At 46.0% G+C, this 24,249-nt stretch overlaps 1 protein-coding gene across 5 annotated transcripts; it reads left to right on the forward strand.

Moving 5' to 3' along the window:
* Nucleotides 1–6,756: 6,756 nt before the first annotated feature.
* On the forward strand, nucleotides 6,757–23,177 carry LOC118399986 (RNA-binding protein 5-B-like). 5 transcript variants are annotated; one of them, XM_035796281.2, is made up of 25 exons: nucleotides 6,757–6,918; nucleotides 7,172–7,205; nucleotides 15,174–15,345; nucleotides 15,466–15,624; nucleotides 15,799–15,868; nucleotides 16,299–16,372; nucleotides 17,224–17,307; nucleotides 17,626–17,686; nucleotides 18,177–18,239; nucleotides 18,345–18,505; nucleotides 18,726–18,823; nucleotides 18,980–19,067; nucleotides 19,160–19,231; nucleotides 19,330–19,393; nucleotides 19,493–19,575; nucleotides 19,692–19,812; nucleotides 19,967–20,058; nucleotides 20,184–20,363; nucleotides 20,550–20,690; nucleotides 20,996–21,073; nucleotides 21,196–21,390; nucleotides 21,543–21,617; nucleotides 21,732–21,835; nucleotides 22,058–22,187; nucleotides 22,522–23,177. In XM_035796281.2, exons 2-25 carry the CDS (start codon nucleotides 7,189–7,191, stop codon nucleotides 22,645–22,647), a joined length of 2,508 nt encoding a protein of 835 aa, XP_035652174.1. In that variant the 5' UTR covers nucleotides 6,757–6,918; nucleotides 7,172–7,188; the 3' UTR covers nucleotides 22,648–23,177. The 5 variants fall into 5 exon arrangements, with proteins under 5 accessions (XP_035652174.1, XP_035652176.1, XP_035652177.1 ...); XM_035796283.2 differs by having other exon boundaries at nucleotides 20,999–21,073; XM_035796284.2 differs by having other exon boundaries at nucleotides 19,166–19,231.
* Nucleotides 23,178–24,249: the final 1,072 nt, after the last annotated feature.

Consider the following 24,249-nt stretch of genomic DNA (forward strand, 5'->3'; position numbering starts at 1 on the left):
CTTTTTCCACCGATACTACACATTCCTTTGTTTCATGTCCTCCTACCCACTTATCACATCCCAGAATCTCCCTCCTACACACTGCTGCCACATTACTATAAGGTTGACACCTAAAACACTGTAATGGATTCGGGACAAAAGCTATCACGGGATAACTGACACATCCAAACTTTACTTTATCTGGTAAAGACTCTGCATCAAAACTCAATAGTAGAGACAGTGTCTTCTCTGTTTCTCCACGCTCTCCACCAGGTCTACGTCGCAACAAACGGCAGCCGGCACAGACACCGGGAATCTTAAACTGCAGTTAATCCTCCTCAACATTTAACACCACTCCAGTTCACTCCATTCAACGGCGCCCTGCTCCGGAGAGGAAAGCAAGTCACAGTTCTTCTCCCCAGTCACATGGTGTGGAGCACATGCTCCTTATGGACGGCAGAAAAAAATAGAACGATGCGGTTTCACTTCGAGTCACTTTCACTGACCCAACATTCCCCAACCTCTTCTCCACCCAACCTGACACCACATATGGATCTGCCAGAAGGCAAGGATCCATTCTCTCCAAAAATCTCACTCCAGATTCATCTTTGTCATCATCAGGACGAGGCTCAAACTCAGCGGTCTGCACCGTACCTGCCATCACAGTAAATTCATCCTCACTCTCGTCACGTTCAGTTTCCTCTGTATTCATTCAAAACATGTTCCCATTTTTCCCTGTCTGCCATCTTCTTCTTCATCAGATCTTCCAGAATGCTTGTGCGTTCCTCCATTCCATATTTACTTATAATATGTTCCACTTTTCTCCTTTTTTTCCCCCGTTCCACCATCTTACCCCCACCTCATGGCCACACCGGCAGCCGTACGTACTGTCTGTGGTGATAGAAGCTCCACTTCTACGTCCTAATCACCACACATGGTTCAGCTTATTCTCAAACTCCAGTTTAGCCACTAGATCCTCCAGAGGCTGGATATCTGAAGTCCCTTTTCAGATGACACAATGCAAGCTTTGAGTGGATGACTGGTTTCCTTTATATGTAATAGCTTTGTGTCTCTAAACTAGTACAAGTACTGACCTTAAACATACATTTTGTTTAATGTGGCGAAATGAAAAATAAGCACCCGTGTGTGATCGTCACAAATGGTAATACTGACCTAGAACTTCAAGTTGATCTTTAGGGGATGGAACTTTGGATTTGCTTGACAGTGCAAAATCAATTGTATGCCTTTTTACTCCTCTTGCCTTTTGAATGGCGTTTCAAATGAACTCAACATAACCTTGTTATAGGTTAGTAATTAAGTTTCCTTAATCTCTATACCTGAAATATTGTTCCTCAAATTGGAGCTTTGTTTGTGGGTGACTGAGTGAGTCCTTGCTGGACTGATCAAGAGAAGAAGGTGTAGAAATAACTAGTGCTGTAATATCCTCCATTGCACGGTTGCAAGGCTTTAGTTAGACCTTGTCTCCTACAAGCCTGAAACAGTGTAGAGGAGAACATTGTGCAATTATTTAAAGATATACTCTCTGAGAAGGTAGAGTTCTTTTCGAAAGATGCAGGGACACTGCTGTCCTAACTTCAGGGGGAAGCTGGTTCCACCACTGGGGTGCCAGGACAGAAAAGAGCTTCGACTGGGCTGAGCGGGTGCTGCCCTCCTATAGGGGTGGGAGTGCCAAGAGACCAGAGGTGGCAGAACGGAGTACTCGGGTTGGGGTGTACAGTTTGAGTGTAGCCTGAAGGTAGGGAGGGGCTGTTCCTTTTGCTGTTCCGTAGCCAAGTAGCATGATCTTGTAGTGGATGCGAACTTCGACTGGAATTCAGTGAAGTGTGCAGAGGAGCATGGTGACATGGAAAAACTTTGAATTAGGACCTTGCGTCTCTTCCTGTGTGAGGTAGGGCCGTACTCTACGGATGTTGTAGAGCATGAACCTGCAGGAGCGAGTCACTGCTTTGATGTTTGCAGAGAACGATAGGGTGTTGTCCAGCAAGGTTCTTTGCACTCTGGAAGGAGAGCAGGCAGACCTTCCCTGGGAGGATGAGCAGGGCCATCTTCTCTTCACTATCACAATTTCAATGGGTCAGAAGTGTCACGAACGTCGTCAGGGAAATGACCGGACCAAGGTGCAGTGTGGTGAGCGTACATTTATTTTTATTATGAATGTTGCCAACAAAAACAAGAAACAACAAAACGAACGTGAAGCTTACTAGGGCTATACAGGCCACTAACAAAGTCAACTACCCACAACTAAGGTGGCAAAACAGGCTGCCTAAGTATGATTCCCAATCAGAGACAACGATAGACAGCTGTCCCTGATTGAGAACCATTCCCAGGCCAAAACATTGAAACAGAAAACATAGAAATAAAGAAACTAGAATGCCGACCCTAGTCACACCCTGACCTAACCAAAATAGAGAATATAATCCTCTATATGGCCAGGGTGTCAAAGTACCCCCCCAAAGGTGTGGACTCCGGCCGCAAACCTGACTCTATAGGGGAGGGTCCGGGTGGGCATCTACTCCGGTGGCGGCTCCGGTGCGGGCCGTAGACCCCGCTCCACCTCTGGCTCACCCCACTTTGGTGGCGCCTCTGGTGCAGGGACCCTCACCACAGGCCCCAGAATGGGGACCCTCGCCGCAGGCCGCTGACTGGGGACCCTCGCTGCAGGCCCTGGACTGGGGTCCGTCGCTGGAGGCTCCGGACTGGAGAGCGTCGCTGGAGGCTCCGGACTAGAGAGCGTCGCTGGAGGCTCCGGACTGGAGAGCGTCGCTGGAGGCTCCGGACTGGAGACAGTCGCTGGAGGCTCTGGACCGCGGATCAATGCTGGAGGCTTCGTGCCATGGATCCTCACTGCAGGCTCCGGGCCATGGATCATCACTGGAGGCTTCATGCCATGAATCATCACTGGAGGCTTCGTGCCATGGATCATCACTGGGGGCTTCGTGCCATGGATCATCACTGGAGGCTTCGTGCCATGGATCATCACTGGAGGCTTCTTTGCTTGACATCATGGGAAAATCAAAAGAAATCAGCCAAGACCTCAGAAAAAAATTGTGGACCTCCACCAGTCTGGTTCATCCTTGGGAGCAATTTCCAAACGCCTGAAGGTACCAAGTTGATCTGTACAAACAATAGTACGCAAGTATAAACACCATGTGACCCCGCAGCCGGCATACCGCTCAGGAAGGAGATACGTTCTGTCTCCTAGATATGAACGTACTTTGGTGTGAGAAGCGCAAATCAATCCCAGAACAACAGCAAAGGACCTTGTGAAGATGCTGGAGGAAACAGGTACAAAAGTATCTATATGTATGTAAACATTATTAAAGTGACTATGTACTACGTAGCAGGGACTCCAGACAAACTTGGATTATGAAGGTCAAGCCAGCGATGTCGACTAGAGCTCAGCCTTCAACACCATAATGCCCTACAAGGTCATCACTAAGCTCAGGGGCCTGGGTCTGAATCAGTGAGTGATGGTCAGTGATGTGCACGCCGAGGAACTTTAAGCTAATGACCCTCTCCACTGCGGTTCTGTCAATCACTCAGTCAGTGCACTCACCTCCTCCCTGTCGTCTGTCTCATCGATGTTGAGACAGCCTACCCCTTGTGTCGACAGCAAACTTGATGATCGAGTTGGAGACGTGCGGTCACGCAGTCATGGATGAACAAGGAGTACAGGAGGGGGCAGGAGCAGCGTGGTGGAGATGTTGTTTCCTACCTTCACCACTTGGGACCGGCCAGTCAGTAAGTCCAGGACCAAGTTGCACCAAGGGGTTTCAGACACAAAATCTTACTGGCAGCAATATCCTTGCCTGTGAAGCCCTTTTTGTGCAAAGCAATGATGATGACACGTGTTTCCTTGCCGGTAACCATGGTTGACAGAGGAAGAACAATGATTCCAAGCACCACCCTCCTTTTGAAGCTTACAGTCTGTTATTAGAACTCAATCAGCATGACAGAGTGATCTCCAGCCTTGTCTTTGTCAACACTCACACTAGTGTTAACGAGAGAATCACTGACATGATGTCAGCTGGTCCTTTTGTGGCAGGGCTGAAATGCAGTGGAAATGTATTTTGGGATTCAGTTTTGGGGACTTTCTCTTCATAACATTCTGGAGTATATGCAAATTGCCATCATACAAACTGAGGCAGCAGACTTTGTGAAAAATAATATTTGTGTCATTCTCAAACCTTTTGGCCACGACTGTACATCAATACTATTCTGAGGCGGCCCAGAACGTTTTCCAGTCTGTGTGATCAAAACAATCTTGAAGCATAGATTCTGATTGGTCAGACCAACACTCGTACGTACCACGAGAGCTTCCTGTTTAAGTTTCTGCCTATATTCGGGTAGGAGCAGAATGGAGTTATGGTCTGATTTGCCGAAGGGAGGGCGGGGGAAGGTCTAGAAGGCCAGCACCCGGAGTCACCTCTTCACCTTTGGCATTGAGACTGGTGTTTTTTTCGGATATTATTATTATTATTTTTAAATCTTACCCCTTTTTCTCCCCAATCTCGTGGTATCCAATTGTTTTAGTAGCTACTATCTTGTCTCATCGCTACTACTCCCGTACGGGCTCGGGAGAGACGAAGGTTGAAAGTCATGCGTCCTCCGATATACAACCCAACCAAGCCGCACAGCTTCTTAACACAGCGCGCATCCAACCCGGAAGCCAGCCGCACCAATGTGTCGGAAGAAACACTGTGCACCTGGCAACCTTGGTTAGCGCGCACTGCGCCCAGGCCGCCACAGAAGTAGCTGGTGCGCGATGAGACAAGGACATCCCTACTGGCCAAGCCCTCCCTAACCCAGACGACGCTAGGCCTGGGCGCAAACCCAGAGTCTCTGATGGCACAGCTGACCCTGCAGTACAGCGCCCTTAACCACTGCGCCACCCGGGAGGCCTTTGCAGATACTATTTAATGAAGCTGCCAGTTGAGGAGACTTGTGAGGCGTCTGTTTCTCAAACTAGACACTCTGATGTACTTGTCCTCTTGCTCAGTTGTGCACTGGGGTCTTCCACTCCTCTTTCTATTCTGGTTATAGACTGTTTGCGCTGTTCTGTGAAGGGAGTAGTACACAGCGTTGTATGAAATATTCAGTTTCTTGTATGGAATAGCCTTCATTTCTCAGAGCAAGAATAGACTGACAAGTTTCAGAAGAAAGGTCTTTGTTTCTGGCCATTTTGAGCCTGTAATCGAACCCACAAATTATTGCTTCCTTAATCAGCACAGTTTTCAGCTGTGCTAACATAATTGCAAAAGGGTTTTCTAATGATCAATTAGCCTTTTAAAATTATAAACTTGGATTAGCTAACACAACGTGCCATTGGAACACAGGAGTGATGGTTGCTGATAATGGGCCTCATGTATATTTATATATATATATACATATACAACAAAACACACATCACGACAAGACAACACTACAAATTAGCCACATCTGTCAGTAAGAGTGTCCATGATTGAGTCTTTGAATGTTTATTGAGCTCGTTCCAGTCGCTATCTGCAGTGAACTGAAAAGACGAGCAACCCAGGGATGTGTGTGCTTTGGGGACCTTTAACAGAATGTGACTGGCAGAACGGGTGTTGTATGTGAGGATGAAGGCTGCGGTAGATATCTCAGTCCTAAGGCATAAGAGGGGTTTATAAATAAGCATCAACCAGTGGGTCTTTTGACGGGTATGCAGAGATGACCAGTTTACAGAGGAGTATGGAGTGCAGTGATGTGTCCTATAAGGAGCATTGGTGGCAAATCTTGGCCAAATGGTAAAGAACATCTAGCCACTAGAGAGCACCCTTACCTGCTTCATCTGCGTAATCTAGCATGGGTAGGATGGTCATCTGAATCAGGGTTAGTTTTGGCAGCTGGGGTGAAAGATGAGTGATTATGATAGAGGAAACCAAGTCTATATTTATGGATGGCATCCTGTTCAGAATGTCGCTCAACAGTTGAGGGATACTGATACATTGATTGTAAATGACGTGGATTTTGTGGTGTTTATTACGCTGCTCAAACAAACAAGAAGTTGTAGAGGGGACATAATTGTAGGTGCGGCTGAAAGGTTGTTGGGTCTGCAGGAATTAACAGCTGAAGCATTGCAGAGAAAACTGAATGATGTTTCCCCCACATAAAAAAAAACATCCACCTGTCAGTGTATATTTTTATTTATTTGTTCAACTTTGTTTGATATTATTTACTACCCATACAGTAGGTGGCTTATTGTACGTAAAATGTGTGTCAACGTCATTAAACTATAGAATAAGAGAATATTGTCAAAGTGTTTTATTCATTTTTATAACCCAAGATAAACCACAACCTGCCATTTACAATGGGCGCAAATGAATCATACTCGGCAAAACAATCAAGGAGGCGGGCAGAGCCATGCACGACCAAGCGACATCTTATTGGCGCGATCGAGCATATTTTTGCATTTGCCATTAGGGAACGCCTATTTTGAAGTGAACTCAACTTGCCCTTGCACTCTAAACGACGCCATTTTTAAAAACAATTTTGGCAAAGAGTAAAGTCTACAAAACGTTGTCCACTGTTCATAACCAATTTTAGTTTTGGGAAGATAAACTCTATTGAGCTCAAATGTGTCATCGATGAGAAAATGTGCAGAATGTTTGCCAAAATCCATCTCGATCTATGTTCTCCCACTGGGCTTCCTCATCCCCATTTGTGGTTGTGAGTGGAAATACCAACCGGATGCTTCAGATTTATACATCCTGTGAAACATCTGGCTCATTGTTCTGTGATTTTGTTTACCACGTCCCGCCCGCTAAGCATCTTGGGAAGAAGAAGGTGCTGAAGACCAACAACCATTTTTCATGTGAAATGTGCAAGTACTTGAATTGTTTGCAAAACCTATTTAGCAAACAGATTATCATCGGGAATCTCCGACATATTTTTTAAATTGTGAGTTAATATGCTTCTGTACAGTTGTGTTACTGTTTGTTCTTGAGCTAACTAGATGGTTCGTTTTAAATCGTAACGTTAGGTCATTAGCTAGCTAGCTAACGTTAGCCATAACGTAACTTTAGCAATGATAGAGTACTGTCTTATGAGTCACCATATAGCTTCTGCTTCTAGCAGACATGCCAAATAGCTAGTTAAGTTCGCTGACGTGAAAGTAATAAAAATGTTCTCTTCCCCCCCCAATCTTTGATAGTCGTGACAACCATTGAAATGGGAGCTGATAAGCGGTGAGTAGCAAATTGACATAACAATATAACGTTAGTGAACTGCACTGAGTTCGGAACACAATCGTTACATTATAGGAAAAATCCACCCAAAACCACGCATTCCTATTTACAGTGTTACATAACACTGAATATATATATATATATATTTAATGTTTCGTTTTTTTCATTTATAATAAGGTTGGTAACAACATGTGGTTGAGAGCTTTGGGCCATGAATTGAAAGGTCGCTGGTTCGAATCCCTGGGCTAACTAGGTGAAACGTCTGTAGTACCCTTGAGCAAGGCACTTGAAAGCGACTTACGCTTTTGAACCTTAACAAGGCGACACTCCATCTTTAACCCCCTCCTCCACATTTACTGGATTGGTTGAGCAGTGCAGAGGAGAATCTACCCTGAGTTTTTTTTCCCTTGTCAAGACCAATATGTAGGGGGATCTAGGTTCAGGTTTTCCTTTGACGCCTACTTTGGTTAGTGTAAAAAAGCGTTTTGGTAGGGTCTGTATCTTCTGACAAGTAGCTCGCTAACTAGCTATAACATTTATAACACTATGTATTGCTTACATTACCATTCCACCTTTACTAGCACTACAGAGTAAACAACTCTCCCTCCTTAAAAACACAATGAAAGACATCTGGTAGGGATGTGCATCTTTATCGTTCAACATGAATTGATACATATCTAGATAGCCACATGGGCTCCGATACACTATATGTTTTTGTTTAAAAGGATTCACTGCGATTACATTTACATTACATTTAAGTCATTTAGCAGACGCTCTTATCCAGAGCGACTTACAAATTGGTGCATTCACCTTATGACATCCAGCGGAACAGCCACTTTACAATAGTGCATCTAAATCTTTTAAGGGGGGGGAGAAGGATTACTTTATCCTATCCTAGGTATTCCTTAAAGAGGTGGGGTTTCAGGTGTCTCCTGGAAGGTGGTGATTGACTCCGCTGTCCTGGCGTCGTGAGGGAGTTTGTTCCACCATTGGGGAGCCAGAGCAGCGAACAGTTTTGACTGGGCTGAGCGGGAACTGTACTTCCTCAGTGGTAGGGAGGCGAGCAGGCCAGAGGTGGATGAACGCAGTGCCCTTGTTTGGGTGTAGGGCCTGATCAGAGCCTGGAGGTACTGAGGTGCCGTTCCCCTCACAGCTCCGTAGGCAAGCACCATGGTCTTATAGCGGATGCGAGCTTCAACTGGAAGCCAGTGGAGAGAGCGGAGGAGCGGGGTGACGTGAGAGAACTTGGGAAGGTTGAACACCAGACGGGCTGCGGCGTTCTGGATGAGTTGTAGGGGTTTAATGGCACAGGCAGGGAGCCCAGCCAACAGCGAGTTGCAGTAATCCAGACGGGAGATGACAAGTGCCTGGATTAGGACCTGCGCCGCTTCCTGTGTGAGGCAGGGTCGTACTCTGCGGATGTTGTAGAGCAGGGGTGTCAAAGTCAAATGGACGGAGGGCCAAATAAAAAATTTAGCTACAAGCCGAGGGCCGGACTGTTCGAATGTTCATTGAAAATTTTTTAAATGACGCATATAGTCTAGTGAACCTAATTGAACCTACTGAAAACCTAACAAATATATTCCAATATGATCAGATAAATAAAGCAATATTTTCTTATGGCTCTGTCAGTAATCTTTAATTTTCAACAGACACAAAAGACAAATTTCCTTTATATAAAAATCCCCATAACATGAACATTAAATGAAAGAAACCGGTATTCAAGGCACCATCAGTAGCCTATATTTTCTATTTTAGCAAAAGTGGGCTAAATTTACTTCAAAGAAAAAAACAATAATAGCAATTTTCTATCATCCACTCAACTGAAATATTTTTAAAATATAATTGGATTGAAATACAATAAAATAAAGTGCAAAAATCTATTAATCAAAAACAACACTTTGTTTAAGGAGAAGTAACATGCAGTGAAAACAAATATTAAACTTTAACTTTTAAACTTGAACTGAGTAAAAACTCTAAATATGTGATTGCACAGTAATGTTCACTTGTTTGAGGTTGAGGGTGATACTTGGTGGTGTCCCATCTTTTCCACAAGTTCATCAATGTTCGGGGTAAGGCTCTGAGCTGAGGAAATCCTCAGAATTGAGTGGAGGTGTTCAGCAGTAAGTCGACTTCTGTGTGATGTTTTGTTCAAGTTCATCAAAGAAAACAGTTGTTCACACAGGTATGTGCTGCCAAACATAGACAACGTTTGAGCAGCCTGGATGCGCAGCTGGGGCATTGTGTCGGGGAGGAAACGGGCGAACTCCGCAGCACCCACTGCCGCATATTTTGCCCTCAGTGCATCATTGCATTGGAGGTCAATCAACTCCATTTGGAGGTTTGGTGGTGAGCTTTCCACATCAACAGCAAATGGGTTACCGAGCAGTTCCAACCTGCTTTTTTGTGCTTCAAAGTCAGCAAATCGGCGTCGAAAGTCAGCGGCAAGCATACCTATTTTATCAGCCAACTGTGCGCTCGGGAACGCACTGGTAGAGCTTCTCTTTCATGGTCTGGCAGCTGGGAAAGTGGCTCAAATTTTCTTTCCGCATCTGCGTCTCCCACAGAGTCAGTTTGGTTTTAAATGCCTTCACTGTACTGTACATATCAGAGATGACACGATCCCGACCCTGCAGCTGCAAGTTCATTGCATTCAGATGACTCGTAATGTCACACAGAAAAGCCATTTCACACAGAAACATTTCGTCTCGGAGTTGTGTTGTGTCTTTCCCTTTGCTGTCCAAGAACAGACAAATCTCCTCACGAAGCTCGAAACATCTTTGAAGCACCTTTCCCTGGCTTAGCCATCGCACCTCTGTGTGATAAGGCAAATCACCATGCTCCGTTTCTAACTCCGTCAGAAATGCCTTGAACTGGCGGTGATTCAAACCTTTGGCTCTGATAAAGTTAACTGTGCGCGTGATGATGCTCATTACATGCTCCATTTTCAAGGCTTTACCGCACAACGCTTCCTGGTGTATGATACAATGATAAGCTGTCAGCTCACCTGTCGCGTTTTCCTCTTGCATCTTTTCCCGTATCTTCGCCACCAGTCCGCTCCTGTGTCCACACATCGCAGGTGCTCCGTCGGTTGTCAAACCCACGAGTTTTTCCCAAGGCAGCTCCATCTCATTTACACATCTTGACACCTCTTCATACAAATCATGCCCGTAGTTGTGCCATGCATAGGACGTAAAGCCAAAAACTCCTCTGTCACGCTTAGGCTGGAGTCCACTCCGCGGATGAAAATTGACAACTGGGCAATGTCAGAAATGTCGGTGCTCTCATCCACAGCCAAGGAATATGCAATGAAATCTTTTCCCTTTTTCACAAGCTGCTCTTTTAGATTGATGGACAACTGGTCTACTCTCTCGGCAATGGTGTTTCTGCTCAGACTCACATTTAAAAGAGTTGCCTTTTTTCTGGGCAAACTTCGTCACAAACTTTAATCATGCAGTTTTTGATGAAATCCCCCTCCGTAAATGGCCGGGCTGATTTAGCGATCTCTTCTGCCAAAATAAAACTGGCCTTGACAGCAGCCTGGCCTTGTGATTTGGCTTTTTTGAACAGAGCCTGTCGAGATTTGAGGCCTCGTTTTAATTCCTCTGCCTTTTGTAGCCTTTGTTCCATGTCCATATTCTTGTTTTTGTCCGCGTGTTTCGTTTCATAATGTCGTCTCAGATTATACTCTTTCAGTACCGCCACACTTTCTCCACACAGAAGACACACAGGTTTTCCAGCTACCTCCGTGAACAAATACTCCGACTCCCACCTTGTTTGAAACCCCGGTTCTCAGTGTCCACCTTCCGTTTTGCCATTTTTGATGGGTATCTGAAAGTTAATTTTACTGTGATGCTGACAACTGCTGTGCCAATAAATATTGAAATGAAGCAGCCTACTGCTCGGTGCGTCACCGTTGCATTGTGGGAAATGTAGTATTGGTGCGTGTAAAAGATCTGCGGGCTGCCGGCTTGCTGCGGTCTGCGGGCCGGTTCTAATAATAAATCAAGATCATCCCAGGGGCCGTAAAAAACCTTCTCGCGGGCCGGATGTGGCCCGCGGGCCTTGACTCTGACATATGTGTTGTAGAGCATGAACCTACAGGAACGGGACACCGCCTTGATGTTAGTTGAGAACGACAGGGTGTTGTCCAGGATCACGCCATGGTTCTTAGCGCTCTGGGAGAAGGACACAATGGAGTTGTCAACCGTGATGGCGAGATCATGGAACGGGCAGTCCTTCCCCGGAAGGAAGAGCAGCTCCGCCTTGCCGAGGTTCAGCTTGAGGTGGTGATCCGTCATCCACACTGATATGTCTGCCAGACATGCAGAGATGCGATTCGCCACCTGGTCATCAGAAGGGGGAAAGGAGAAGATTAATTGTGTGTCGTCTGCATAGCAATGATAGGAGAGACCATGTGAGGTTATGACAGAGCCAAGTGACTTGGTGTATAGCGAGAATAGGAGAGGGCCTAGAACAGAGCCCTGGGGGACACCAGTGGTGAGAGCGCGTGGTGAGGAGACAGATTCTCGCCACGCCACCTGGTAGGAGCGACCTGTCAGGTAGGACGCAATCCAAGCGTGGGCCGCGCCGGAGATGCCCAACACGGAGAGGGTGGAGAGGAGGATCTGATGGTTCACAGTATCGAAGGCAGCCGATAGGTCTAGAAGGATGAGAGCAGAGGAGAGAGAGTTAGCTTTAGCAGTGCGGAGCGCCTCCGTGATACAGAGAAGAGCAGTCTCAGTTGAATGGCTAGTCTTGAAACCTGACTGATTTGGATCAAGAAGGTCATTCAGAGAGAGATAGCGGGAGAGCTGGCCAAGGACGGCACGTTCAAGAGTTTTGGAGAGAAAAGAAAGAATAATATAATAATAATATATGCCATTTAGCTGACGCTTTTATCCAAAGCGACTTACAGTCATGTGTGCATACATTCTACGTATGGGTGGTCCCGGGAATCGAACCCACTACCCTGGCGTTACAAGCGCCATGCTCTACCAACTGAGCCACAGAAGGACCACCTGACTGATTTGGATCAAGAAGGTCATTCTGAGAGAGATAGCGGGAGAGCTGGCCAAGGACGGCACGTTCAAGAGTTTTGGAGAGAAAAGAAAGAAGGGATACTGGTCTGTAGTTGTTGACATCGGAGGGATCGAGTGTAGGTTTTTTCAGAAGGGGTGCAACTCTCGCTCTCTTGAAGACGGAAGGGACGTAGTCAGCGGTCAGGGATGAGTTGATGAGCGAGGTAAGGGAGAAGGTCTCCGGAAATGGTCTGGAGAAGAGAGGAGGGGATAGGGTCGAGCGGGCAGGTTGTTGGGCTGCCGGCCGTCACAAGACGCGAGATTTCATCTGGAGAGAGAGGGGAGAAAGAGGTCAGAGCACAGGGTAGGGCAGTGTGAGCAGAACCAGCGGTGTCGTTTGACTTAGCAAACGAGGATCGGATGTCGTAGACCTTCTTTTCAAAATGGTTGACGAAGTCATCTGCAGAGAGGGAGGAGGGGGAGGAGGATTCAGGAGGGAGGAGAAGGTGGCAAAGAGCTTCCTAGGGTTAGAGGCAGATGCTTGGAATTTAGAGTGGTAGAAAGTGGCTTTAGCAGCAGAGACAGAGGAGGAAAATGTAGAGAGGAGGGAGTGAAAGGATGCCAGGTCCGCAGGGAGGCGAGTTTTCCTCCATTTCCGCTCGGCTGCCCGGAGCCCTGTTCTGTGAGCTCGCAATGAGTCGTTGAGCCACGGAGCGGGAGGGGGGGACCGAGCCGGCCTGGAAGATAGGGGACATAGAGAGTCAAAGGATGCAGAAAGGGAGGAGAGGAGGGTTGAGGAGGCAGAATCAGGAGAAGGTTTGAGCAGAGGGAAGAGATGATAGGATGGAAGAGGAGAGAGTAGCGGGGGAGAGAGAGCGAAGGCTGGGACGGCGCGATACCATCCGAGTAGGGGCAGTGTGGGAAGTGTTGGATGAGAGCGAGAGGGAAAAGGTTACAAGGTAGTGGTCGGAGACTTGGAGGGGAGTTGCAATGAGGTTGGTGGAAGAACAGCATCTAGTAAAGATGAGGTCGAGCGTATTGCCTGCCTTGTGAGTAGGGGGGGAAGGTGAGAGGGTGAGGTCAAAAGAGGAGAGGAGTGGAAAGAAGGAGGCAGAGAGGAATGAGTCAAAGGTAGACGTGGGGAGGTTAAAGTCGCCCAGAACTGTGAGAGGTGAGCCGTCGATTGTTTGATTAGAGAAATGAATCGATGCAATTTGGTGCAATATGATTTGTTGCCCCAACATTTGTTGCATAAACACATTCATTTTCCATTCCTATACTATACTATTTATATTTGACTACTTTTACTTCACTACATTCCTAAAGACAATAATTAACTTTTTACTCCATACACTTCCCTGACACCCAAAAGTACTTGTTACACTTTGAATGCTTAGCAGGACAGGAAAATGCTCCTATTCACGCACTTGTCGAGAACATCCTTGATCTCTAATGCCTTTATACTGCCGGACTCACTAAACACACATGCTTCATTTGTAAATTAGTGTTGGAGTGTGCCTCAGGCTATCCGTAAAAATGGTGGCATCTGGTTTGCTTAATATAAGGAATTTTCAATTATTTATACATTTACTTTTGATACTTAAGTATCTTTAAAACCAAATACTTTTAGACATTCAAGTAGTATTTTACTGGGTGACTTTCACTTGAGTATTTCTTTTAAAATGATTAAGCTATCTTTTACCCAGGTATGACAACTGGGTTGTTTTTCCACCACTGACATCTATGGTGTATGTAGGCATCTGAGCTGAGAGATAAGATAAACTGGGCATCTACCCCGCCCCCGCACCCACACACACACACTTTTCATCTGAAATCACCATCACCCACTAATACATTTTTTTTTTCAGATTAAAAGTGTTAGTAATGTATCAATATTTATCTTTAAAAAATAGCTATGACATCACCAATGAATATGTAGCACAACTTTGGATTTCACTCCGGTCTCATAATTGAATTGTTTCGACCGTTTGGAAGTTTTGCGTGTAGCAAAAGTGATTTCAGTCCTCTTTATGAAATGATAAACTTTACCCTATCTAAAAAAGGACCATATACTGATTGTTTAAAGCAAAAGTATTGCTCATGGTGGTCCTCCAATAATCGGTATCGGTGTTGAAAAATCATAATCGGTCGATATCTAATCCTAACATTGTGCAAGCAGCCATTTGACAAACATTTGAATGCAAGAATAGGCCTACCTCCCCTTGGCTAGTGCGCACAGCGCGCAGTTTGACTAGGCTACTGATATAGCCTGGGTTTGTTCGGCATCCAAAATTACTTGTAAGATCAACGATTGTCAACATAATGACATGCTCAGTTCAACACTGAAGATGAGGTGTTTTCGGAAGGTAGAAAGTAAGTCATTTTTGGAGAATGAAAAAAATGCTAGCTAGTGAACTGGCGATTCGTAACATTTTAATCGATTTTCTGACCGATGCCTGCTACATTTGGATCTGTTTTGGGTCCTGCGGACTGATGCACTCATTTCTTAATCATTTGAACCAGGGACCAATGCATATCGGTGACTCTACATCCCTAGCATCTGGCAGAAGTAAATTCATCCATAAATACGAATGAATTTGATGTAATGGTCAAGCCCATTCAAAACACCAGGGATATGATGTAGGAATGTGTGACTTGCACAAGATATAAAACTGGTTAGGGCGTTAGGCAGAGTTTCAGTGGCATTCACAGTATAAGGAAGCAGAGTGGCTTGCAAGATAACACAGACTAAATCCCACAACAATGCAATAGTAGATTTGTTTCTGCTTGGAAAAAACATAATTGTAAGGGTTATGTTAAAATTGTAAATCATAGTACTTGGAGGTTATCTTGAGCCATGTAAATCCATTGGAAACCATTTCGTTATTCCTTGAGTGTGTCAAAATTAGATCTGCGTTTGACTGTGTCTATGCCTGTGTGCGCACAGGGTGAGTCGCACAGAGCGTAGCGGCAGATACGGCGGCAACAATCAGGGCCGGGGTGAGAGGCGAGAGCGAGGAGACCAAGAACGAGAGCACGTCACGCGACGCTGGGGTGAAGAGAGACGCATCGAACGCTACGATGGAGGGGAACACCGGGGGAACAGAGCCAGTCCAGAGGTATGTGCTCCGAGTCACTGGGCGTCTGACATGAGTGCAGCCAGCAAGGGAGTGCAGCCAAAACCAATCTTGTTGACGACTAGGAGAATACACTGATCCACGCTGTTTTGTCCGCGCCAGCAGAGAGACAGGAAGCGGCGGAACAACGATGGAGCTGAAGAAGGCTACCACTCTGATGGAGACTACCCGGAGCAGGACTACAGGGGGGAGCCAGGGGAGGAGAAGGAGAGTAAAACCATCATGCTCCGGGGCCTGTCTCTTCACGTCACAGAGGGAGACGTAAGTTTCTCTCTCTCTCTGCTTTAGACCCACCACCGGGTCAGTAATGTGGCTTGTGCAAAGAAGAGTAGACTATACAGTGAAACTAAAGGAGACGTTAGCAACTGTATAATGTCAACTGAAGCGTGTTGCAGAACTGAGGGCGACAGATTTAAATGTTCTTGTGCCTTCCAGATCCGAGCTGCCCTGGACCAGCTGGAGGGACCCCAGCCAATAGATGTCCGGTTGATGAAGAAGAGGACAGGTGAGACCCAGGCGTTCCACGGAGTCCCTCCTTTCCCCCGCCATCTTTGACCACAGGGCCAATCTGCTTCAATTGGCTTCAGTTTTGCCATAGCAACATAAAAATAAAAAATCTGAAATCGTTATGAATTAATGTCAAAAGCGAAGAAACAATCTTTTACGTTCTGTTTAGATGTGGAGCGAAACGGTAAGTAAGATCATCAGCCAGTCAAGCGCTGTTTCAAATGAAAGAATAAAATAATGCATATAGGCACACTGAGGGTGCACGTTCCAGTGTCATCCTGCAGGATTTCTTGCTATGGCAAAACCCAAAATGAAGGGCCCACTGTTTGCCATATTGGGTCCTGAAGCAGTTTGTGACAGAGTTTGAATGTTGTGCCCATGGACTCTGACTAACACTCCTCCCGTCTATATTTGAATGCTGTCTCTAGGTATAAGCAGAGGTTTCGCCTTCGTGGAGTTTTATCACTTGCAAGATGCTACCCGATGGATGGAGACCAATCAGGTTGCTTCACAATCGCCAAGTCTAGTTTTTACCTTGGAGATCTGGGAGAGAAAAAAAAAAGAGAACCAAATGGCAACCAAAGTGAACTGAATAAGAACAAAAAATTATTTGAAGGAAATGTGGATTTAAGTTGGAATTTAGTTGGAGAATACTATATTGTAATCTTAATATGGTATCCATAAAGACTGCATGGTTTTAGGGGTTTATTTAACCTTTCACTGATAATTCTTTAATCTCACCGCCCCTCCCCCCATATTTTCAGTGTGTAAGACTAAGGTTTTAAGACGTTCGACGTCAATAGAATTGAGCCATGTAGCCTAATTTAACGGAAACTTACCTTAAAACACTTTGAGATTATAGTATCTTGCAATCTGACTGGTAAGATAACTCAGGAAGACATTTTTCTGATAAAAGATAGTCATAGACCATCGGGGAAAATCAGGAATTCTGGGTCCTAGCCTACTGTCCTCCAAATTTGAGCACTTACTTGTCAGTTGATGTTTTTTTTTCTTTTTAGTGATTGATTCATGCTGTACTTCTTAGCTAATTTAATTTGTCTGTTGGAAGCACATCCCTGGTTCTAGGGAAGCCGATCAAAGTATCTCTATCATGTTAGCATACACTCTGCTCCGGCTCAGTCTGGGCACTCGGGTCCCAAACACCTTAAGAACCCTCTGTACACAAGCTCACATACACATCCTTCCGTCTGTCTTTGACACAAGCGCCAACCGGGGGTCCCTTTCCCCCTTCCCTCCTTGCCAACACTGCTTGTATTTTGGGTGCAGCTAGAGTGAGACCTGCACCAGCCAAGAAACCTTGAAATGACCAACATTTTGTCCCCCCTCTTACAGAAACTCCTGGTTGTCCAAGGCAAGAGTGTGGCCATGCACTACAGCAACCCCCGGCACAAGTTTGAAGACTGGCTCTGCAACACTGTAAGTTTCTGCTGTGGCTTGACTCCATATCCCACCCTGCCTACACTGTTTCCCCCTTCCACTCCTATCTGAAATGCTGTAGTGACAATGTTAGGCAATCAATTGTTATCTTATAGTCCAGAATGAGCTCCTGCCAAATGACTTTGAGCACATTGTTAGGTGTAGGAATGCCTGATTGCATTAGTTGCCAGTGTGAGCATTTGGCTCAGGTAAGCACCCGTTGCTGCACTGCTTTTAGTTTGCTATTCAACTGAGGCAGCGGTGTCCTAGACCTAAGTAGCTGTATTTTCAATAAAAAATGTGACCGGTTGCTTGCAGTGCGGCCTGTACAATTTCCGGAGGAGGCTGAAGTGCTTCAGGTGCGGAGCATCCAAAGCTGGTAAGTAGTTCCTGAATCAGGAAGCCACTGCTTGCACCCATCTGGATGGCCTGAGACAATGCCATGGGACTACGCACAGGTGCAGGCGCAATAGAGAATACAGATACAGGGCTCTACAATGCGACCATCCTACTCTCATATGTGCCAAAATATTTTGATGTGTGACCTGGAATAAAAAAATATATATTTGTCATTGTGCTACTAAATTTGTTTGCGTGCGCCTACATTTTTTATACTTAGCACATGTGTTCCTTGTTTAAAAAAAATTAAACATGTCCACGTAGAGCCCTGACTAATCATATTTCTTAGTATTGTGAACAAACCAGATTTAGCTGAAAATGTACGTGAGAATTGACAGGTGGAATAGCGAGGATGTCAAATCCCTGTGGAGCAGGAATATTTTCTAACTCGTGTCCTGGCTTTTGTCATGGGTACTGAGGGCGAGGCGACGCTAATGCCCTCCTCTCATTCTTCCTGCTTTTCCCAACAGAGTGTGAAACCAACACCACTGGAGTCCGAGAGACCCAGCAGAGCGGAGACTACTACGGCGACAGTGAGTACCCCTCCGCCGTCATGAAAATAAGTCCTGTCAGATGACCTGGGGGGGGGTCTGAGAGCCAATGGGGTAATTTATACTGAATGTGTGTGTCCTCTCCAGCGATCATACTTAGGAACATCGCCCCCCTTACCACTGTGGAGGCCATAATGACTGCCCTGGCCCCCTACGCCAACCTGTCAACCAGCAACATCCGTCTCATCAAGGACAAACAGACGGGCCAGAACAGAGGCTTCACCTTCGTACAGCTTTCCTCCCCTCTGGTATGCCAGCCTTTCAGCAGAGCTCTCAACATTTAAAAAAAAATGTTTTTGAGTTTCTTTACAAAGCGACCTCTGTCTCTTCAGTGACGTTCCCCTTTTTTGATTAATGGTCAACTGGTGCTTCTCATCCTTGACTTGATTTAGTGGAGTCTGTATGAACTTCTCTGTAAGTGAAATGAGTGTGTTTAGGCTTAAGTGCTTTGTTGTTTCTGCATCACAGGAGGCTTCTCAGCTCCTAACTATCTTACAAGGATTGCAGCCCCCTCTCAAGCTGGATGGGAAGACCATCGGTGTGGACTATGCCAAGAGTGCCAGGAAGTGAGTGTCCCCTCACAGCGGTGTCCGTGGTTAGGTTTAAACGGTGTCAGTGTTTAGGGATATAGTGTTCTCAGCATAATTCCAGTGGAGGATGTCCTCAAGAGGGCATAGGGATGGAGATGTCTCCCTAATCTCTACTCTCCTTGGTCTCTTCAGGGATCTCTTGCTCCCAGACTGTAACCGGATCAGTGCCTTCTCTGTGGCCAGCACAGCCATCGCTGCTGCCCAGTGGTCCTCCAGCCAGGTAAACGCACACAAACCCACATCTCCTCACAGTCACCGGTGACGTTTTGTTTTCCCGATGCACCTTCTAACCGTCAGTGTGTTCCTTCCAAGCCACAGCAGGGTGCTGAAGGACAGCTGTCGGAGTACAGCTACCTAGAGGAGGGATACGTTCCCTACACACAGGTACGGTGATGGTTACCCCAGTCTGTAAATACCTGGGATGCATTGCAGACGCTGCCGCTTCAATGTGTGTGACTGACTGTGCCCTGCTGTGTCGATAGGACTACCAGGCCTACTACCAGCAGGCAGCAGGAGACCTCTCCCAGGGGAACGGAATACTGGGAGGTGAGAGGCAACGTTTGCACTCAGTGTCCATGCCTTTTTTTTAACAGCCTTCTGGTTTGAGGAGAACACATGTAATTAAGCCTGGGTGTCTTTTCACAGCGGCCCCAGCTGCTACAGGAGTGGTGATCTCACAGGTTGCACAGGTCTACCAACCCCACCTAATCAGTCACACTGCTACACAGGTGAGTCTTTGTCTTTTAACCTATGGGACTGGCAATACACACACTGTCGCCTTTACTGCACCACAGACAGTATGCTTGCCCTAAAGATTCCCCACAATGGCCAATTGTCTCTGCAGGCACTGCAATTGGCCCAGCAACTGGAAGCAAAACAGACCGGAGTTCACTCTGCAGCTGCAACCATTACAGCGCCGGTTTCCACAGCAACAGCGACACTCTCTGGACTGGCCACAGACACTGGTAGGAGCCTCCCTCTCCTGACTAACTGGCTCTGCAAGTTCCAGTGCAGAATGAAACATAAAAACTTAGTGGAATGCTTTCAGATGTAAAATGATCTACTCAAGCCAGGTTTTTGATTGTTTGTAATCTTCCATGCTCTTGTCTTTATCCCCAGCTGTTCCCGACACCTCCACCTACCAGTATGACGAGTCCTCGGGCTACTACTTCGACCCTGAAACTGGCCTCTACTACGACCCAAATACCCATGTAAGTACCCACACACCGGTCAATGTTTTCTGTTGCCATTTTGAATGGTTCCACCATGCCTCATGAGTTGACTGAAAGGGGTATGTGGGGGTATGTGTTTTTGACAGTTACCTTCTCTCCTCCAGTACTACTATAATTCCCAAACACAGCAGTACCTGTACTGGGACAGCGAGAAGCAGACGTACGTCCCTGCCTCAGCCGCCGACCAAACTGAGCAGACGGCAAACGCAGCAGCAGCTAGCAAAGAGGCTAAGGAATCCAAGGAGAGGAAACAAGAGAAGCCCAAGAGCAAGACGGCTCAACAGGTACACAGAGGAGACCGGGTTCGCTTCAGATGTCAAGGCGGTACAGCTGTATATGAGAAGGGGGGGGGGGTGTTGCAGTCTCTACATTCTGTTGGTATCAGGACTATGTCATGAAACTCTTGTTGCTGTCAGGGGGTGTTGTATTAAAGTGTGTGTAGTTTGACTGATATGTCATGCTCTTTCCAGATTGCTAAGGACATGGAGCGCTGGGCGAAGAGTCTGAACAAGCAGAAGGAGAACTTCAAAAGCAGCTTCCAGCCCGTCAGCCAGGAGGAGAGGAAAGAGGCCGCGGCCGCCGACGCAGGCTTCACACTCTTCGAGAAGAAGGTAGCCATTTTAGGTCTATCCATGATTGCTAGAATCCTATAGAGCAGGGTTTCCCGAACTCTGTCCTCGGGACCCCAAGGGGTGCACGTTTTTGCCCTGGCATTGCACAGCTGATTCACATAATCAAGTAATCATCAGGCTGTGTAGTGATAGGGCAAAAACCAAAAACGTGCACCCCTTGGGGTCCCAAGGGCTGTATTCAGGGAAACGCTGATTTAGAGGACTCATCCAGTGCCACTTTTGACTTGATGGCGTCAGATTGACGAGGTGACTTGATGGCAGTGACGAGTGTTGTGACTTTGCAGCAGGCTGGAAGCTTGGAAATGCTCATGTCAGAAGCAGTGCAGCGCCCAGAGGAGCAGGCCCCAACCAACTCAGCCAAGGTAAGCTATTGATACTAGACTCAAATGTAAGCTCTGAAATGACATCATACATTTTTATCTTCCAGTCTTTTATGGTACCTACTTGGTTGGATGGTAAACTATCTGGTTGTGTCCTTCCCCAGGTTGGTCTGGTGGCAGCCTACAGTGGGGACAGTGACCCAGAGGAGGGGGGTGCAGCAGAGCCGGAGCGCGATGGTGGTGAGCAGGGCCAGGATCAGCTGACAGACTGGAAGAAGATGGCCTGTCTGCTGTGTAGGAGACAGTTCCCCAATAAGGACGGCCTGGTGCGCCACCAGCAGCTCTCTGACCTTCACAAGGTGCTGATCCCTGACGCCCAGGAAGAACCCCACTTTAGTCTACTCACTAAACTGTTATGAAAATGAACATCTATTATGTGAACCTTGGAGCTTGTTTTATGTATGAATTCAGTGTGACGGGGTCTTAATCTTTACTTGTTGTCTTTCCCCAGCAAAACCTGGAGGTCCACCGCAGATCTAAGCTGAGTGAGGCTGAGCTGGAAGAGCTGGAGAGGAAAGAGACCGAGGTGAGACTCGGACATAAAGACTTTTGGTCTGTTACTGATTGACTTTTGGTTAATAGAAACCCTGTTGTCAGGTTTGTTTCTACATTAATGTCCTTTTTTCCTCCCTGTGAACAGATGAAGTACAGAGACCGGGCTGCGGAGAGGAGAGAGAAATACGGCATCCCTGAACCCCCAGCACCCAAAAAGAAGAAATTCACAGCACAGCCAGCACCAGTCGTGTAAGCTGCTACTGTGCTATAATCATGCTTATTCTTATTATCATTGTTACCCAATCATTTGTATATATTTTATTGTGTAAGAATTTTAAGATGGGCACATTCTTTCCCCACCCCCCTTTTTTGCTGTGGCAATAGTATTTTGTCGCCATGTTATAAATGTACACTGATGATCTGTGACGTGAGATTGTAACAATGATGTCATTTCCCACTTCTCCTCTGCAGTAACTATGAGCAACCCACCAAAGACGGTCTGAACAGTGACAACATTGGGAACAAGATGCTGCAGGCCATGGGATGGCAGGAAGGCAGAGGTCTGGGCCGCAACCAGCAGGGCATCACTGCACCTATTGAGGTGAATCTCATCCAGTTAAAATAATTGAATAGTGCTGCTTCAACCCAAAAGCAAAACCTGTGAAGATATCTTTCATATACAACGAAGTCTGTTACATTTTTTCATAGTGGTAACACTGTAATATGGTAACACTTCACATATGCACCGGAGACCAGGGTTACATTTTTGGGTACACTCTAACCACTTTCTCCCTCTTGACTGTCTCCCCACCTAATTATTTATATATATATATTTTTTTTTTCTTTCTATTTATTTATGATATATCTTCTTTTTTTTTTATATGCCAGTGTTGAACGGCTTTACTTATCTCAGACCTGCTGTCACCTCCCTACAGGCCCAGCTGAGGGCGAAGGGAGCTGGTCTGGGAACCAAAGGCAGCAGCTACGGCCTGTCTGCCTCAGACACTTACAAAGACGCTGTCCGCAAAGCCATGTTTGCCCGCTTCACTGAAATGGAGTGATTTGCCAAATATACCTGCCTCCCAAGAACAACCATATCCTACTGACCTGGTGCTATGTTCCCTGGGTTTCTGTGTGGGGGAAATCACCGTCCCCGGGCATCTTAACATCTCTCCCTACATTCATCCATAAACGGACGCCTTGAGATAAAGGGATTGTAATGGCAGCATGGGGAAGTTGCAGCGATGACATGCTTTATTAAGGGGGATTGGAGGGAGGGCCTTCCTTTGCTAAAAGATTTGCATTTCTTTGGATGAATTTCTGAGTGCAGTCACGTTGTCATCCGTCTGCTAGAGAATAGGAAAACGGAGAAAGGACTTGTCTATTGGAGAAATGTGAAACTATGAATTATGTAGGTTATGATTTGTATATATTTTATTGTGTAAGAATTTGAAGATGGGCACATTCCTTCCCCACCCCACCCCCTTTTTGCTGTGGCAATAGTACTTTGTCGGCATGTTATAAATGTACAGTTTGTATGGTATGCGTTCTCATTTTGTACAGAAAATATTAAATGAGATTGATCAACCAATTCATGTGGACTTCATTGTGAATTCTGAGCATAATTCCATGACTTTTACAATCTCTAGGTTAAAAAGCTGTTCAATTGCAGATTTGCTTTGGGTGTCGGTCAGTAAAAAAAAAAATTGAGAAACCCAGGCATTTGTTTATAGTTGGTGTGGGCTCTTCAGTCTACCACCATCTTGGGTCGAACTTCTGAAGCAAGGCCCCTTCATTTGATTTCAACCTAAAGTAAATGTTTTGCAGATGCAGTCGACCCCTCTCCCTGAGTTTCCTCCCACAGGCATGGCCATTCTACCAGAATTAAGATGTAGAGTACTGCAGACTACCGGCTACCTCTTTGCTATTAGGACCTCCCTGGTGTCTCACTGTACGAGGTAAGCAACCCAGTGGAGCTAATTTACTATGTTTAGCATTGTTGAAAGGATGTGTTTCATTACAGCTCCCTTTTATTCTTCTGGATCTGACTAGATATTTGTCTTTGCTTATATCACTTGCTGTCCAATGGACTGGCTAGTGTTGCGCTGTAGTTTGAGTCTGGTTCCAAAGACTCAAGAGGTCCCATTCTTCACACAGCTGGAACAAGAGCACTGACAAGTGGTAGTCGTTTCGATCGAAGGAAACATTGAATTAATTACAAACTGTGCTCTATTGTAATCCTTTTTTTGACCGTCGGAATCATCTTCTAAATAAGAGAACCATGTCTCCTTGTATGCAAAATAATATAACCATTTTGGGAAAGTTCTCTGACAACTGTCTTACAGTAGCGTTCCATAGCGGTCTCACGTTTTCTAATAGTTTGCAGATTTGCTTAATGAAGTTGTCATTAGTTGAAGCACATATAACTGGTTCAGTTACTGATAAACTAAAGCCAAGTCACAATGCACTATTAGAAACATGCAAGGATGTTAAAACATTTTTGCAAGGAGCTGTAATACCATTGACAGCTGTTACAAATAACCATCCCACAATAAGGAAGTGGGAGCTTAAGGTTCAGGGTCCCCCACACAATCTCCTCTTCAGCCCACTACTTTGGTGTGCAGGACCCACAAAAGCAAACAAACATAAATTTACCCAAAAAA

Source organism: Oncorhynchus keta, chromosome 21 (assembly GCF_023373465.1).
Source record: "Oncorhynchus keta strain PuntledgeMale-10-30-2019 chromosome 21, Oket_V2, whole genome shotgun sequence".
In the NCBI taxonomy this organism is placed as follows: Eukaryota; Metazoa; Chordata; class Actinopteri; order Salmoniformes; family Salmonidae; genus Oncorhynchus; species Oncorhynchus keta.

What these genes read in the sequence shown, in the direction of transcription:
- LOC118399986 (XM_035796281.2), top strand. An exon ending in TTCACGTCACAGAGGGAGAC is followed by an intron (nt 15,625 to 15,798) that starts GTAAGTTTCTCT and finishes TGTGCCTTCCAG; the next exon opens with ATCCGAGCTGCCCTGGACCA. An exon ending in AAGACTGGCTCTGCAACACT is followed by an intron (nt 17,308 to 17,625) that starts GTAAGTTTCTGC and finishes GGTTGCTTGCAG; the next exon opens with TGCGGCCTGTACAATTTCCG.